A 19,009-nucleotide genomic window follows, 5' to 3' on the forward strand; every position below is an offset into this window, starting at 1 on the left:
CCTGTCAGTTTGTAATTTATGCTTTCTAAGAGAAACAATGAAAGGAACAACCAAATAAGTGCAACTCCTTTCTTTAGATTACAACACGAATGATTAATACTGTAGTTCTATGAATAGATTTGCAAGTAGCACCACCACGCTAATCAAGATATAAAAAAAGTTTATGAGCAGTTGCTTAGAAAAAAACAAGATAAAGCCAATGGAAATTTGATACTGGTCAATAGTGCATTTATTCAAAATGTATCACTGACTTAAAGTCTCCATAAATTCTTTGTAAAAGAAACTTCCATTGTGATCACTGTTCCAGATCTAAGTGATTTATTTTTCCCCCTTTAGTAGAAATTAGATACATCTCAAAGTCCAAGTTATATATCTATTGATATAGATTTAATCATGCCCTCATGAGATAATAAATATTAAATTCAAATAAGAAGATAATGCAAGGACAGTATCTATAAGAAATGGATATTTTGATTTATTCATAGATTAACTCACATGAAGAAACTCACATTTGTATATAACTTGTTTCCAAATTCAGAGGATCCACATTTCCAAACTGTTAGCTCTTGGGAACAGAGCAGATGTTGGATTCTGTACAGTTTCAAAAAGGTTTCTTAGCAGTTATTTATCTCATTGCCTCACTCTAAGCAGCATAATTCTTTGCCCTCTCTATCCACACTTGGGGCCATTAATTTTACTTGTTTTGCACAGATGTATATTTGTTGTGTGTGCCTGAATTACACACAAGCAGTATACTTTGAATAGTTTATAAAAAAGTACACTCAGAAAAGACATATTGAAATACCTGGCTGTCAGTCCATTTTCTATCTCCAGTAATTTTGTTCCCTGGACCAAACACAATATTTTGCAAAGAGAGCCTCTTTTTGACCTTTATACAGTTATTGCCTTCAGTGTCTTCTTTGGGATCATTCAAATCAAAATGGTTTCTCAGTCTTATCAATTATTTACAGAAAATTCTGGACAGCAGTCCAAAGTAAATGCAGCAAATGATAAGTAAGTTTAATGTCAGCTAAAACTTGTGCAGAATTTTTAATCCAGTACTATTCTTTCAGATTATCTGTTAGAACCAGTTTCAACCAAACATGGAATTAGCAGTGAAACAATGCTATTTATGAGTAGCAAAATGTTCAAACATTGTTTTGATGAACAATGGGGAAACCAATAAGATCACCAATTCTCTGGCACCTACATTTGCTTTGTTAGGGAATGAAAGTTCTTCAATCATTGTGGTAATTTACCATATTTTATCAGTTTCTGTTTAAGCCACCTACACACACTTCTTCAATATTCTTGACACGTACTGCAACATTCCCTATAAGCAGTTTGCATACAGATGTGGTAAAGACTAGAGCCCAAAGTTTCAAAGCTGGACATACAAATGCATGTGGAATTGTGCACCTACTTTACACATTCAAATGTGCATGCAAATCAAGTAATTGTGTATGCTTGTGCATTTGAGTCCAACTGACCAGGTGCACATGCAACTACCTGATTTATATGCACGGGTCTGATCCCGAGTCCATTAAAGTCAATGGCAAAGCTTCCACTGATTTCAATAATACAAGCTCGGGCCCATATAGTCTGCACATGCACATTTGAAAATGTAAGCCTAAAAGAACAAGCTTATATGTGTCAGTGGCAACACAACATTCATGGAGAAGTATCATCCATTCAGAGGTTCTAAGAGTCAAGAATTATATTTCCCAAATCACAGGGCTTCTCTTGGAAGACTATTTCATAATCTAACACGGGGTAGGCAACCTATGGCAAAAGTGCCAAAGGCGGCACACAAGCTGATTTTTAGTGGCACTCACACTGCCCAGGTCCTAGCCACCAGTCTGGGGGGGCTCTGCATTTTAATTTAATTTTAAATGAAGCTTCTTAGACATTTTAAAAGCCTTATTTACTTTACATACAACAATAATTTAGTTATATATTATAGACTTACAGAAAGAGACCTTCTAAAAACATTAAAATGTATTACTGGCACGCGAAACCTTAAATTACAGTGAATAAATGAAGACTCGGCACACTACTTCTGAAAGGTTGCCGACCCCTGATGTAACAGATCTCATTGTCAGGAAGCTTTTCCTCATTCAGTCTCTTTTTCTTTGTTGGTCATTTAATCTATTACTCATTATACCCACTTGTAAGATCCTAGATAGTTCTTCTCCATTTTTCATGTTTACATGCTTCACATATTTATAGGATGGTTTGTCCCTCCACCACAATCATTCTTTTCCCAAGCTATACATATTTAGTTCTTTTAATAGACTATCAGGGTTGGAAGGGACATCAGGAAGTCATCTAGTCCAATCTCTTCTCAAAGCAGGACCAATCCTCAGAAAGATTTTTGCCCCAGATCCCTAAATGGCCCCCTCAAGGATTGAACTCACAACCCTGGGTTTAGAAGGCCAATGCTCAAACCACTGCACGATCCCTGCTCCCCCGTCCCCAATCTTTCCTCATAAACCCTCTCTTTCCCAGTGAGCTCCACCCACCAACATTTTCCGGTATGGAAGAGCTCAGAACCAAACTAAATATTCTGGGTATAATGGCATTTTGGGATATCCCAAAATGCAAGGTTTTTGCAATCTGGATCTCAGAATCATCTTAAGCACTGAGTGGTAGTCCAAATGAACATAAGATTGTCATATCAGCATAGGAAGCTTTGGGTGGCATCCCTAGATCATTTTTTTAGTAGACCCTTAGACAATATTTTCTCCAGACAACAGGGCTGCCCAGAGGGGGGGGCAAGAGGAGCAATTTGCCCCAGGCCCCGAGCCCCACAGGGGCCCCCACCAGAGTTTTTCGGGGCCCCCGGGGGGGGGTCTCCTCCGGGCCGGGAAACTTGCGGGCCAGGAGGCCAGGGCTTCTTCTCTCTTCCCAGTTCGCGGGGGGGTCTCTCCCGGGCGGGGCCGGGACCCTGGCGGGACCCGAACCACGGAGGCGGGACCGGGACCCGGACCGCCGGCCGGGGGCTCTTCCTGGTGGCGCAGCGGGCCCGGGACATTCTGGGGCAGGCCGCCGAAGGCAAGCTGCGGGGGGCCCTGGCCCGCCGGCGGCTCCCGCCGCACGAATTCTGCGTCCCGGCCAGGCTGCGCCGGCGGCGGAGGGGCACGGGCGCTGGTCGCCGGGTCACTGCCAGACAATGCCCTAACTATATTAGTTCCATTGTACTTGTCACAAATTCATGTAATTAAATACATAACATTTATAGTGATTGTTATGTTCAGACTCTTTTACAAACATTATCTAACCCCAGCATTAAGACATATTATTCCAATTTTCTATATAGGGAAACACAAGGCAAATACAAGTTACTTGTCCAACGCCCACAAAAGGAGAAACGTTTGAGCTGGGACTAGAGTTCATGAATTCCTGTCAACCAGTCTCATGCTTAAACACTATGACACATTTGTCGCTTTGTGACACAGTAACACTTTGTTTTGCTCCTATCATCATACTAATCCTAGTAAAAGCCAGTGGAAACTGTTTTTAATGTTGGAATTGTGCGGTGCAAATCCATGAGTGAAATAAGATCATTCCACAAACTAGAACTTATTACACAATTAAATCTCACCTACAAAATTTACAATTTTATAAGCTCAGAGACTGACAGACTTCAAATATACATAACTAGGTTACAGAGCAACAGCTGTGTTAGTTTGTATCCGCAAAAAGAACAGGCTCAAATAAATGTGTTTGTCTCTAAGGTGCCACAAGTACTCCTGTTCTTATAACTAGGTTAGTTAAACTGCAGATACTGAAAATCTTATTTGGTCCTTCAGAACTTAGCAGTACCATGCACCTGAAATTGGGTCCAAATCCAACTGGGAAATATGCTTGCATAGAAAACGCACCATATTTTTTAGTAAGCTCAACCATTTTTCTTCAAGACATGCATCCCTCTTGTGAAATATGTCACTGCAGACAGACTCTGAAGATGGCATTTTCGGAAGATGACAGAACTGAAACAGATCTAGGTCATCATAAATCTACCATATCACTGAGCAAGATAACTCAGAGTCTGGATCTTTGATTTGTAAGAGAAGGGCTAGGAAATGTCACTGGAATCCCAAAATAAAACAACCATCCCAGGAAAAGAAAACACAACAAATGTTCACGAAAGATATTTCAGCGTAGAATACATGGTGTCAGAGGTGCAGTCGACACACATAAAAGCAGCAGCAATTTCATGTTTAAAACAAACCAACCAACCTCACATACACCTCCATGAGCTCTAGATATAGGGCTAGCTTGGCAGTTGTGCCCCCTGTGTTGTAGGTCTGAGCCTGACAGCTACAAAAACATAGTACATTTGGGGTTGGTCAAACACTTACCACCCTTTGGAAAGATGTTTTGTCAGAAGAATTTGGACATCTGGTAAGGGACTTGGTGCACTTGTCACTGTGTGAGCCAGAGTGGGCGGGGTCCCCAAGTTCACCTTTCAAAGTGGAATGGGAATCATAGTCAGCTTTCAGTTTTAGGAGAGGGCATACCCTCTGCCTCCTCCACTTCACACCACGTAATATAGGTCCCCATACAGCAGCACACACATTGGGTATATGTTCTGAATCAGCCTTGACCATCCACTTAGGAATTATATTAAACTTGAATCTTACAGAATTGTTTGTCTTTTTAAAAAAGATTCTCTCTCTCTCTCTCTCTATATATATATATATGCGCTTTGATTTATGTACCATTTTTTCTGTTTGCTTTCTGTATAGAAGAGAAAAATATGCGTTGTCACTTTAAATCACTGATTCTTTTTGGCCCAGCCTCCCCTTTTAAGGAAACTGGAAGGATCTCCAAAATGCATTTTCATACCAGGTACATGAGGCTGCTGCATTTTAATACGCTTATTTTCAAGTAGACCTAAAGAATGCAAGTGTCTTAGGGCCTTATGACCAGTAACAAAACTACATGTACCATGTGGGCTACACTGGAAGCATGTTCCTAAAGACGCTGCTTATGTTTATAAAGTCTTTTGAGGTGAGGGTTGCACAGTGGAAAGACATAACAGAAATTTAACAAAGGCCACACTAAAAAATGTGAAAACAAAACAAAAAAAAAGTAATTCTCCCACAGGAACCAAAAGGCATTTCATACATGTCCAGTGAGACATTAAAAATAATTATGTGGAAAAGTAATAGCTCCCTTGGTTGTTTTAATGTATTTTTGTCTACAACCAAGAAAACTGCTGTCTTGGCTTTGCTTGAAAGGTCTCTCAAACAAAAGCCCTTCAAATGACCCTCGGATTATTAAACAGCAGTAACAATGAACATGGATCTCAGTTTAAAAAGTATGTCAAACCAAAAAGACTGACAGTTTGGATCTTGGAAATAGCCTTCAGTGAAACGTAAAGGGTTATTTTTCCTCAATTTTCAGAGTCCCTTCTCTGAAAACAAAAATGCATAAGAAAAATCTATATCGTTCTCTTGTCTAAAGGGAATTCAGGTAGAGTTACATTTTTATTTTCTCTCTCACACTATATTTTTGTTTCTGGTATTAACATATTTATTAGACATGGGTCCAATTCCAAAGGTTGGATTAGGTTCCTAATTTAAACTTCTCCAATGTTCACACACAGAGGACAGTTTGGATCAGGAAGGTTGTTTTCGGCTTTGTTTCCCATATGATTTCCTCAGAAACTCACTAGAGGTCATTAATATTATGGAAGAGATTTGAGGTGGACAAAAAATTTGAAAAAAAAAATAGACAAATAAAACCAAAACCAACCAAACACAGACTGCCAATAGTGCCAAAACATGAAGCCAAAACCCCAGATACACAGGTGTTGAGATGTTCAGTAACATACACTCATATAAATGCCATATCAGGAGAAGCAAACACTGGATCGGGGGTGGGGAGGGCAAATAGTTATGCCCAATACTTTTGTTTAAAGTCATTTATCATTGAAATTGTCTTTATAATCAGATACTAACTTCAAAAACCGATTACAAAATAGACCTGATATTTTCATTTTATGAGATGTCACAGACAAAATGTGACTTCCATTGGTTGCTGGACTCATTGGTGTTAAAAAGAACAAAATGTGTTTGTGATCTGTGGGCAAAGTTTCCTAATAACTGCCTGTGGACACATCCTCTGCTGCCAGTCAAGCATGCTTCTCTAACAAAGGCTGTGTGGTGCCAGCCAATGTGGCCTTGACTACAGTAGGAATAATGGAAACTATAGTTCCACATCACTGGTAGCAATGGCGGAGGCTGCAGCGTAGAAAGAACATGGGTGTTTTTAAACTACCTCTGAACAGGGTTAGATGATATAGTAGTAAAATTATGTTCTCGTTACTGTGACTGCCACCACGGGCAGCCCGGGTTGAGCTGAGTCAGCGAAGAAAAATGCTTAAAATTTTTCCCAGTGTAGAGGTATTCTGTATGTGCCCACAAAGCTCTCAGACAAGTGAGCTGCTTGGAAATTATTTATCCAAGACACATTTTCCATGGTCACTTAGCACAGTCTCTCCTTTGTAACATTTCTGAGAATTAAACTAAAATGATGTCTGGTATTTGTAGCAGTGAAAATACAGTAACAAAGTTGTATCTTTACTAACAGGCCCCTTCAGTTTTGAAGCCAAAATATCACTTTGCCATGTATAATCAAAGGCAGGGCCTTTGAATGGCACTGAGTTAGCATCTTTGCAAGCCAAACCTTTCCATTTGCCCTTAGAACTAACTGTTGCAGTGTGGGTAGCAGTAATATAAGCTGCCTTGACACTGTGCCCAACCCCTGGCTTGGAGGCATTGGCTCTAGGGGCCAAAGAGGGTTTCATTCTCTATAACCATGCCAACAAGGCTGACCATTAGTGTCAAGTTTAGGGATTTATGTGACCTGGGATTACACTATCAACTTAGTTTACAATGACTGCATAATAGTAATCAGATGATGCTACTACCAGGGTTGGATTTGAATCAGCAATACAGGAATAGTGAAAGACACTATATCCCCATCCCACCAATGTAATCCTTCCCCTGACTCTGCCATATTTCAAGACATTCAAAATTCCCTCAGAATTAATGAACATCTATTTCTGGCCTTTTTAAAACTAGAAAATACAACTATAAATCCTAAACTTGGAAAGCATATAGTTTACTGTATAAACTGATTATTTTTTCTATATGAAAGGGATATTATTATTGATTATTATTCTTAGTAATGTTGATTTGTTGTCAGGTTTTGTGTTTTTTTTTAAATGTGAATTTTGCTTGTAGAAAATCTTAGCTTTTGTTGTTTCTAAAAACATTTAAAATCTGGCACCAGAGACCATGGAACTATGGAGTTCTATACAAAACCTTTTTAAGGAGTTACTGTTCACTTCATGCTAGCTGCATTGATTTCGCAAACTGCATCACTCTTCTTGCTATAAACCTCGGCAGGTGAGGTTGGTGTTCATCAACCGCAATACTTATTTTTTACTCCTGTGTTTTCAGTAGTATAATAGTAATGAGCCCACTGGTCACAAAAGGCCTTTTGTTGTGTCTGCAAATACCGACATCATAAAATCTGCTTTAGAAGCTGCAGTACATTTCAATTGTTTTGTTGTAACGGTACGATGTGTCAGAAAAGAAATAAGAACCTCACTGTGAAGCAAAAACTGGACATCAATTAAATATATATAGATTTAAAGATCTAACCTTCTCTTGTCATGTATGCAATGCCTATTAATTTCAATGGGTATTATGTATGCACATAGAGAGGGCAATTAGAGACTTATTAAATATTTGTATTGTAAAATCACCCAGAAGCCCCAGTCAGGATCAGAGTCCCATTGTATTAGACATTCTACAAACAAGTTCATTGACCAAATGGGAACAATACAGTTTATATATTAAATGTTGTTCCTTTGTGCTTTGTGTTCTATTTTAGACATTATCTCCCATTAACAAAAAAAAGCAAACAAACAAAGAAATGATATTTCTTGATATCAGCAACATAAGGGCATATTTTGGCAATTACTTAAAGCTGCTTAAAATTTGAATATCTAGCACTACGCTAAGGTAAGAAGACATATGTCTTGACTACTACCAAGACCTTCTAAAAATATCTTTTATCAAGGCAACAAGAGACTGCATTGAATTTGCCTGGGACAACTGTCATGAAATTGCCATGGGGAAATGAAGTGCCAACAATGTTTTGATGCAAGATAACAAATTTTGGGAAGCCCTACCTTGGAAAGATGTAAAGCAGCTCCATGGGAGGCTGTTGTTAACATGATTAGCTGACCAAGTGAAAGATGTTCATTTATGGTAAGACATATGGCCACACCTAATTAGGTTATAGTAAATGTCTATACATTAAGAGAGAAGCACGAAGAGTGGAGTGTTTCTGACCTCAGATATAATAGCTAGAGAATTTCTTACGAAAGAAGCCATACTTTTTTTTCAAGTCTTTAGTAGTTTATTGATGAAAAGCTTCTTCAGAGAAAGGAATATGCAGGATTAACACTAGAATCCTGCACTGCTGTGATATTTTGATCTTCTGTTTTTTGGGGTTTTTTTTGTCTCCTCCATTAAACTGGCTTAGCAGGACCACTGCAGTTCTCCTGCAGAAAAATCTAAATATGGGATGTCTGGAATATGGACTCAGCTCAAGGGGGAGGAAGCCCCATAGGACCAGCACAAAGGGGGGTTGGTGGGATTGGCTACAATATGCTTTGCTTGTTAAATATGCACAAGAAATAAATCCTATTTTTTTTAAAGTATGCACAGGTGCTTCAAACTGTTGCAAAAGCACTAAGATCTTTGGGTGTATAAAGCAGGGGAATACGGAGTAGACGTAGGGAAGTGGTATTACTTTTCTATACAGAGTTAGTGAGGGCATTACTGGAATACTATGTCCAGTTCTGGACTCCACACTTCAGAAAGAATATTGACAAAATGAAAGAAGTTAAAAAAAATGCTACAAGAATTATTCAAAGTCTGGAAAACCTGCATTACAGCAAAAGATTAAAAAAGCTCAATCTATTCAATTTATCCAAGAAAAGGTTAAGAGATGACTAGATCACAATCTATATGTGAAGATTTCTGATTGTAGAGGGTTTTTTAATTTAGTAGACAAGGCATTCATTACAAGATTCAATGACTAGAAGCTGAAAGTGGACAAATTCAGTCCAGGAATAAAATATACATTTTTAACAGTGAGGGTAGTTAGCAATTGGAATGACTTACTTAGAGATGTGATGAATTCTCCATCACTTGCAGTCTTTAACTTCAAGACTGGATGTCTTTCTAATGTAAGCAGAGTCTGAATGAGCTCTCCCACTCCCCAGCTAGCTATCAGGGGAGAGCTTATTCAGACCCTGCTTACAGCCTCCCCACAGCTGAGAATATGTTGTCCCAGCAAATCATACTTCATATTATACCAACTACATGAGTTCTCCTCAAAGGGTCTGAGGAAACCCACGATATGGGTTCACTAAAATTACAGAAGTTATGGGCTTGATCATACAGGAGTCACTTGGTGAAATTTTCTGACCTGTGTTATGTAGGAGAGCATGTTAGATGATCAGCATGGTACCTTTTGGCCTTAAAAATCATCAGTCATATACAAAACGCCCATATTAACATGAGTTTCCCCCATTTTGACCTACTATAATATGTGTAAATTCTTAAGTGAGATGGTGGGGGTGGGGAGGCACATGGAAGATCAGGTTGTTTCCACTGCCATCAGCATGTGTGTCTAGGAAGGTGGGCAGTGTCATCAGGGATGCTCAGAGTTTGGATACACTTGAACTTTTCAGTCCTTACTAGAGATGATCTAAGAAGTCTGGATTTAGAGTTGGTTTTGCAAATCCTTGTTTGCTGGTGTCTCAGATCTCGCTTCCAAACTCCTGAAGCTTGTACAAGTAAAAGATTTGGATAAAATTTAAGCTTTGATCCATCCTCAGAATCTATCCAAACTGAATCTCTGAAATTGCAAGGAAAAAAGTATGTGTTCCCCACACTAATCCAGGAAGCGAGTGCAATAAATATTACTTTGCAGTAAATTCTTACATCTCCAGAGGTGCACTTGCATCCTTCCATAGGGTTTTATTTTCTGTTTCTTTTCATCTGCACCATTGTCCTCTATAAACCAATTCTTTATTCTGCCTGGGAATAGTAGAATGTGTGACTAAGGACAGAGTTTACTAAATGCTGAATTAGCTGGGATTGATTTAACCGTGTAGGCATTTACTTGTTCTTAGAAAATCTTGTGTGAACTTTGAAGAAGTTGTTTGATGCCATTTTTTCTGGGCAGGATGTAAAATGATTCTCTCTCATTTCCTATAAAGAGCCCTAATAAAAAGCTGTCCTGTGACACACACATGAAAAGGGCAGAATAAAGTCCCAGTTGACAGAAACCACTCCAGACTGACATATTTGTGAGCTATGTATCATTTCCCTGCCCTGCCTAAAATTAATTAGATAATAAGGAAATAACTTGGTTCTTGTACACAGTGTAGTCTAGATTACCAATGGCCTGTCATACTTCATAGTACTAGGAGATTAAAAAATTCAGTACCATCACTCACATGGAATTCTTTCCATGTGGCAATACTTGTGAAGTTCCCTCCATTTCACTGCAGCTGTGTACCACTGCAAGCTTTATTTCTGAGAGCTATTCATGTTGTGTGTCATTAAAAAGGTACTGGTATCATTAAACAACCTCAGTTATGTTCCCAGAAGAGTAGGGAGCCAAGATAGCAACACTTTCCATGGAGGACAAAAGCAGTAGATAAGGAGAACATTATTTGGTTTCAGTGTTTAAAGTATCAACGTTTGCTGTTTTACTTAGACTTGTTAGTACCTAATCCTAATAACTCCTTTAGGAAATGGTAAAGACCTTTCTAAAGTCTTTTTCTGTTCCATATATTTTTGTTTAAATTAAGCAGTTCAGTTCCTCCAAACAATATTCTTTACTTGCTGGATTGGCAGAGGTTGAGATTACTGAGGAGACAGCAAGCTCATCATTTTAGGGAAGGACGACTTACAATTTCACTTCAGAGACTGGCCAACTAAAGGAATGGAATTGATGGACTCTGGGTCCAGTTTTCCTTGACTGAAAGAACTTCATATCACTACGGTGCCTCTGTGGGAGAGGAGAAGCAGCAGGGTTTGAGCATGCAGCCATATTAGTCAAGAGGCTGATTAAGTGCACAGTGCAGTGACATTGGTTGCAGTATTTGGGAGAGGCAGCAAAGTACAAGGGTGGGAGAGCAGCAGCTAGAGGAGCTGGGTGAACAGCTGTCAAGAGTAGCTAGCTCACTGGTATGCTTTTAGCAGAGACATCTACATGTGGTGGCCTTGGAAGAAGCTGCAGCTGTGTGCCAGCTGCGTACATCAGAGGAGTGATACAATGGCTAGCAGTAACAGTGACAAGTGAAGAGACAGGGGGAGGAAAGAGAGAGAAAGTGGGGACCTAAAAAGAACTGGCTCTGTGACAAGAAAGGGCTGCAGTATCTGAGATACTCCCATTAGTGCTGCAGCAAGCAAAAAGGGTTAAAAATACAGGACTGGGGGTGTGTAGAAATAAACTATATTTGAGGATCTATGGGTGCTTACTGGGTTGAGGCTCCCTGAATGAGAGAGTTTTGCTCTTCCTCAGCATGTTGGTTCTTCCCCTGAATAGATTAGCCCTTCAGAGCTATCACCCATGTTCTTATAGGGTTTGCATAGCTGAGAAGACCACCACTATTTTCTGCTGGCCCAGGCCCATATAGCATCTTTTTCCTTCCTTTGACTTTCTACTCCATAGCCAAGGGTTCTAAAATTGTTAATCACATTCCATGGCCAGTGAATAATTAGTGCTCATATCATGGTCTTGGAAAAATGCCTTTAACGTCCCACACTTTTAGAACAGAAATGGATCCAACAGTCACAGAATACAAAAACATCTTTGTAATCCAAACCATGTTCTTTCTGGGAAACAAAGGTTATAACTATACAGATGTCCACTTCACTAACAATTATCTTCTAATTCATCAGGATCTAGTATTGCATCCAATTAAAAAGAAAGGAAGGAATACAATTAAAGAGTTAGTCCAGGTGAATTTGGAAGCTTACCTTATTAGCTATACCAACGTTTTTCCATTAAAAAGGCCAGTGTTTACTTTAACTGTGAGATCATTTAGGACATACAGAACTTGTGCTGTGTTTTAATTCTGAAGATTCTACAACCAGCAAGTTTCCTTCCTTCCCTAGAGAGATGTAATCTAAGCACAGCATTTGGAGCCAGAAACTCCCGATATCTAATTCTGGCTCTTACACTGGGACCCAGATCTTCAGAGGTATTTAGGTGCCTAATTCCCCTTGATTTCAGTTTAAGGAGCTGGGCTCAAGTCCCTGTATAGGCTCAGACAAGTCACTTACCCTCTCTGCCTCAGTTTCCCCATCTGTAAAATGAAGACTTGTGAGACTTAAGTGCTTTGAAGATGAAAATTGCTGTATAAGCACTCAGTGTTATGAGGACCCAATGTAGTCCACAGTAAGATGGACCTAATTTCTACACCCAAGATCATTTGAAATTCTGTGGTAATTTTTTTTTATTTTTATTTTTTTAGGATTTATGCTTTTTATTGAATTTGAAGATGAAGAGAAGCTCTCATGGGTTTTTTAGTATTAAAAACTTAATTTTATTCTGCCCCACAATTTTCATTGTGTTTACAGAATGCATTGAACACACATAAATGCACTGGAGAAGTTGCCAGTGGAGGGAGGACTTGGGTTTTATCAGCTGGACAGAGGACAGTTGAGGCTTTGGACTCCTGAGAAGGTGTGGGAGACAATTGGGGTTTGGAGCACTCATGGGTTGAAACTTTTGGCAATGAGACAGGAATGCATTTCATCTTTCACCCCTCTTTGTGGACAGGGCAGAAATGACTAGAAGGGGTTCAGGAACCATAGTCTCAGCTATACCACTGATTAGTAATGTGACCTTGGGCAAGTCACTTCTCCTCTCTGGGCCTCAGTTTTCCCCCACTCCCATCTGTAAAATGGGGATGAGAAGACCTGCTTAAGGTGATCAGATTTTAAAAGTCAAAATCTGGGATACTTTTAGGACAACATTTTTACAGCTGTGAAACAGTCAGACTAAAGAAAAACCATGTTTAAAAGTGTTGCTACTGCCAGCCTCTGACTCCACAGTGGCACATACATGTTTCTCAGAACAGGGTGTTTTTTCCCCCAGTAGCTTTGTGTCTAAATGTATTTATCACACAACATTGAACAAGTGCCTTTCACTTTCAGCAAAAGAACAGCTTTTACATACCAGTTTTTCTCTACACTCTAAACACTGAATGCTCCTTCCACCAGATTGTTCCTAAGCTTTTGAGGGCAGGACCATCTTTCTGTTCAGTGTTTGTATAGATAGTTCAGGGGTTGGCAACTTTTGAGAAGTGGTGTGCCAAGTCTTCATTAATTTAAGGTTTCACGTGCTCGTAAAAGATTTTGCATGTCAGACCAGCAGCCACTCAGCCTGCTGTTGGTCTGGGGTTCTGTCCACTGGCCCCTGCCAGCCAGGGTCCCGGCCGCTGGCCCCGCTCAGCCCGCTGCCAGCCGGGTTCCATCCATCCAGGCCAGCAGCGGGCTGAGCGGGGCCGGTGGCCGGGACCCCGCCTGGCCAGGGGCTGGCAGCCAGGACCCCAGACCAGCAGTAGGCTGAGAGGCTCATCCCGCTGCCAGTCTGGGGTCCCGGCCGCCAGCCCTGCTCAGCCGGCTGCTGGTCTGGGGTTCCGTAGTCCAGGCCAGCAGCGGGCTGAGTGGGGCCAGCAGCAGGGACCCTGGCTGGCAGCAGCATGCCACTAAAAATTGGCCCAAGTGCCGCAGGTTGCCAACCCCTGGTATAATGCCTAGCACAATGGGGTATTGGGCTGTGACTTGGGATCCCAAGAACTATTGCAATACAAATAATAAATAAATAAATAATAATTAGAGCATATCTTGCTCACTATAGCAACAGATCTTGAATATTTTTTGTAATCAATAAAAATGTTATGATAGAAGGAATTAAATTACAGAACATATCGTGTCTTGAAAGAAGTTCCTGGGACAATAGAAAACCATATGAATAAACAAGACTGTCCCAATAAACCTGGGACATATGGCCACTTTACACTTTCCTTTGTAAAGTTCTTGAAAATCTATGAATGTAAAACACTGTATAAGAGCTAACTATTATTGTTGTTTCAGGCTACTTATACTAGTTTACACTTGCTTCAGGTTTCAAAAATTTTCTTCAGAGTTATCTGCCATAGAGACATACTTTTTAAATAATGAAAGCTTAGACTCTGAAGCACAATTCTGCAGCAAAGAGCAGGCGGGGAGGATGGAATTTTGCTGCAAACTCCATGCTGTGGCATCATCACGGAGTACATGAGCCCCTGAGTATTATCACTGACTCTACACATTAGTTTCACTCCATATACTTATTTTATTCCCTCTTTATGAACTGTGACTCGCTCCTTACCATAAGTCATGTTATTTATAGAGTTCCACAAATCCACCCACCAGCACCACCACTGAGGAGTCCAGGTTGCTGTACAGTTAACATTATAATAAACAATAGTGTAATCATTATAAAACATCGTATAAGCCAAATGAAATCTTAAGAAACAAAATAAAGCATTATTAAGAAGAGGGGATGGGGGTACCTTTAATGGACACATTTAAAACAGAAAACACCCTAGAGAAGTATTTTCTGTAAGTTTAGCAACTGGACAGAGATGGTCTGAGCTGAATATCCAGGGGAGGGAGTTCCTTACTTAACAAACCAGCACAGCAAACACTCTTGTCACTCACTGACCTAAGGGCTGCTGGGAATACCTTATCTTTCAAAAAAGCAGGTTCAGATTAGTAAATGCATTTTATTTAAGAGAGTTTCCCTCCCTTTCAGGTTCAACAACATTTGAAAGCTTATTAAACCCACTTCCAAAAAGCTACTTACCTGTAAAGTGCAGGTGTAGATGAACTGATGATATCAGTCTGGGTGCAAATTGGTCACAACAGCTCTAAGCAAAATAAAAGCAAAGCAATGTTTGGGCTGCCACTGACACTAGGAAATGCCTTCTTCCCCTGCTCCAAAGACCTGGCCTCCCCGCTCTCCTTGATGTGGTTATGTAATAGCAGAGTAAAAGTAAATGTGCAGCTTTTCAGCAGAACATCAACCACCGAGTGGAACCAAAATAGGCTTATTAAAGAAAATGGGACTGATTATCCCTAGAGCCAAACCAAAGAGTCTCTGGTGGTGGCAGCAGGTCTCCAAGAGAGAAAACAAACCTCAAATACTTTTAAATAGATAGGAAAAGGAATAAAGGATTTTGCTGGTGGTCATTAGCAAGTTAATAATTAGTTACAAATGTTAAAAGCCCTTGACTTGGCCTGAGTCCTTAATTCCTCAAAATGGTCATCATCATCTGCCAGGTAATGGCTTCAGTCAAAAGCCATAAATTATTGCTCATTTAAAGAGCCAGCCCTGCAAGTTCCCTAAAGTGTTTCAATGATCATGAATGAGAAAGTGAAGTGAGGAAGCAGACTATTGTAGATTCAGGATCATCCAGTCTGCAGGGAAGACAAAAAGTATCTCATGTGAGAGTACCAATCTATGTGTTAACAGACAGTTAAACAGAGTACAAAGCTGATTAATAACATTCCTGATAACATGTGTGTGCTCTGTACATTCAGCTGGATAGAATTGGAGGATCTGCTTCCAAGTAGAATGCTTCCAGTCAAATCTTTAGACCAACATTTTCAGAAGTGACTAGTGATTATGGGTGCCCAGCCTGACGCACTTTAAAAGGGCCTGATTTTCAGAGAGTGCTGATCACTCACTCTGTGAAAATCAGGTACTTTTCAGGTATTGAAAACTGGGCAGCCCAAAAACAAGGCATACAAAGCCACAAACTTTCATTTGTATGGAATATGTTTAGTTTGGAGGACAAACAACTCCCGCCCCCAAAATGCCAGTAAAACCCAACTCTAACATGACAATATGTGGCTGAGACTGAGATTTATACTGAAGTGCTAACTGAAAGCCCTACTCCTAGGTTTAAAAATTAATGGAGGAAAATAAAACAATTTTGAAAATATCTAGTTAAAAGGAAAAACTATCAGCTAACCCATCTTGTAGTGACCAGAACAATTCCACACCCCCACAGTGATGTGGTTATATTTGGATGCCAGCTATCCTCCTGCAGTGGCACTCCAACCACTAGGAAACCACTATGGCTGGTTGAAAATTCTGTCAGAACTGTTTTTCTACAGAAAATTGGGGTTTTGACTTGTGACGTTATTGATATAAATTGGGACCATATAGAACATGTGTTGCAACCAAGGTCCTGTAGTGGCACCAAATCTTAAGTAAAGGGGGTCATATAAGGTGTCTAAGACCAGGTTCTGGGTTGCTGGTTATGATTATGCTGTCTGTATGTCTGTGTATCATTTTGTAGTTGAAGTTATAAGTATTGGCTCTGTACTGTCTGTATTTTGTATTATGCTCTGCTTCTGGGAAATATCCCAGACAAGCTGGTGTTAGCCCTGCCTAGCTGGCTTGATGGCCCATTAAGGACCATCAGCTACACAATTGACCCATGGAGAGGAGGCAGACATGCCTTGTGACTCAGCAAAGTATGCAGAGACTTGTCCATGTGACTGCAGACTCCATTTTGCTGTAATTTTCCACAGTGAGGACAAAGAGATTCTTACACCTGGAAAAGTCTATATAAGGCTGATGCATCATCTCCATCTTGTCTTCAATCCTGCTTCTGACCTCTGGAGGGACTTTGCTACAAACTGAAGCTCTACACAAGGGACTGAGGACCCATCCCAGCAGGGGATGTATTCCAGAGATTTGATTTGAACCTGCAGCTTATGCCATCGCTACTGCAAGCTTGAACTAAGGACTTTGCCATTACTGTATGTAATCGATTCCATTTAACCAATTCTACCTCTCATCTGTACCTTTTTCCCTTTGTAAATAAACCTTTAGATTTTAGATTCTAAAGGATTGGCAACAGCGTGATTTGTGGGTAAGATCTGATGTGTATATTGACCTGGGTCTGGGGCTTGGTCCTTTGGGATCGAGAGAACCCTTTCCTTTTATTGGGGTGTTGGTTTTCATAACCATTTATCCCCAGGACAAGTGCACTGGTGGTGATACTGGGAGACTGGAGTGTCTAAGGAAATTGCTTGTGTGACTTGTGGTTAGCCAGTGGGGTGAGACCAGAGTCCTCTTTGTCTGGCTGGTTTGGTTTGCCTTAGAGGTGGAAAAACCCCAGCCTAGGGCTGTGACTGCCCTGTTTGAGCAATTGGTCCTGATTTGGCACTCTCAGTTGGGTCCCGCCAGAATCGCTCCGTCACATGACTAAATGAAATTTTTTACAAAAAGTATCTCTTTCCCATGACAAATGTTTGATTTTTCATCAAAAAACTGAATGGGGCTAAGCTTCCCAGCCAGGCTTCATCTCCCATGATGCATCACCTCTCTGCACCAAAAAAGGAGGCTGTGGTGCATCTTGGGGGATGTAGTCCTTCCTTACAGCCCAACTTATAGAGAGGATTGGGACTATGAGGAGCTGTAGTGTCATTTCAGAATTGAAAAATTGCAGGCTTTGGCCAAAATATTTTTATTTTCAATTATCTGTTCCAAACACTTGAAATTTTCCACAGGGGGAAAAAAGATTCTGACATTCTCTAGAAGCCACTGCTTTCTCTCCTAGCCCAGTCACATCCTTCAACAGGTGATTGGGCAAATTTATAGCTAAATTTAGGTTAGAAATATGAACTGGGAGTTGGCATAAGCCTCCCAATTCAGTTTTTTTAAACCATAAAGTTTAAAAGAAGAAAGAGGAGGAAAAACATGAGAAAGGAAACAGGTAAAGTGGGCAGAATGGGAAAAAAGCTGCAATTTTAAACAGGCCTCTCTTCTTATTGTGCAAAAAGTTGGTTGCCCTTTCAGCAGCAGTTTGTGATCGAGCAAATACTTTTAACTCATTTTCTTCTGAAAAAGCTAAACTGGACTCGTATTATTCCCAGATACAAATATATTAAGAGGGAGTTAAGATTGAGGATACATATCAGTAAATTAGCATAAAACACATTACACAAATGTTGCAATTCTCCTAAAAACAAACACTACAAACCTAGGAAATTCAGAATTAAGGTTAAACTTAAAAACAATCCAAGTGTTAAGGTGTGGAAATGCACAATTAATGCATCCTTAAAAACCTTAATTCTGCCTTGGAGTGATGCCATTAAATAATCATTTGATTACGGTTAGTGCATAATTGCCCTTATAGTTCCAGATAAGAGAAAAATTATGTTTTCATTTTTTTACTCATGATATAATTACAAGGAAGATAGTAGTCCTCAACAGCACAAGGAGCCACTATTTTCCCAGAGGGCAATTTCCCTTAATACCAGTGGAAACAACAAGAAGCAGTGGTCATTTTGAAAGAGGGACCCACCATCTTTCCTGGGGGCAGCCCCTGGCCTCTGTCTCATTCAGAACAATTGGAAATTACCAGTGCAGAAGCATTCCCTCCAGCATATTTTCTAGAGTTTTGTGGGGTCTTACTGTACTCTTGCTAAGGACTTGAATTCCAGATGTTGTCAGTAACAAGGAGTTACAACTGACATTAAGCCCCTTTGCTTCTTGTCCTCCTGGCAGTCACTCTACTTGTGGTGCAATGTGGAAAAATATTCCTGTGAATATTGGCACTTGAAAGAGACATCTCTGGTACAAAGAGCAGACTTTTTTCCAACATCTCCGATGCTAGTGGTGGATCTGGCTTTTGGCCAGTTGTCCTGGTACATGGAGTGTCAGCAAAGTAGTTGCATTTTGGTGCAAGTCTTTCTTTTTTCCAACAGTCATGTGAATTAAAGGTAGAGTTTTCACCTTTGAATTTCCTGGCTTTTCTTTTAATGCTGCTTTTCTTCTAAAGGTCTCAATGTTAAGTGTAAGAACATGCAATGGCTTAAGTCAATTAAAGCAA

The 19,009-nt window shown here is 40.1% G+C and overlaps 1 protein-coding gene across 2 annotated transcripts in view; it reads right to left on the reverse strand.

Annotated features, from left to right (window-relative positions):
- WT1 (WT1 transcription factor) overlaps positions 1-19,009 on the reverse strand; it is a 137,082-nt gene that overhangs the window by 60,197 nt on the left and 57,876 nt on the right. For both annotated transcript variants that reach the window (XM_039536348.1, XM_039536347.1), the window contains exon 3: positions 14,965-15,028. In XM_039536348.1, coding sequence (XP_039392282.1) covers positions 14,965-15,028 — 64 coding nt within the window. The remainder of the gene's footprint in view (positions 1-14,964; positions 15,029-19,009) is intronic.

The sequence above is a fragment of the Mauremys reevesii genome, linkage group 4 (assembly GCF_016161935.1).
Source record: "Mauremys reevesii isolate NIE-2019 linkage group 4, ASM1616193v1, whole genome shotgun sequence".
In the NCBI taxonomy this organism is placed as follows: Eukaryota; Metazoa; Chordata; order Testudines; family Geoemydidae; genus Mauremys; species Mauremys reevesii.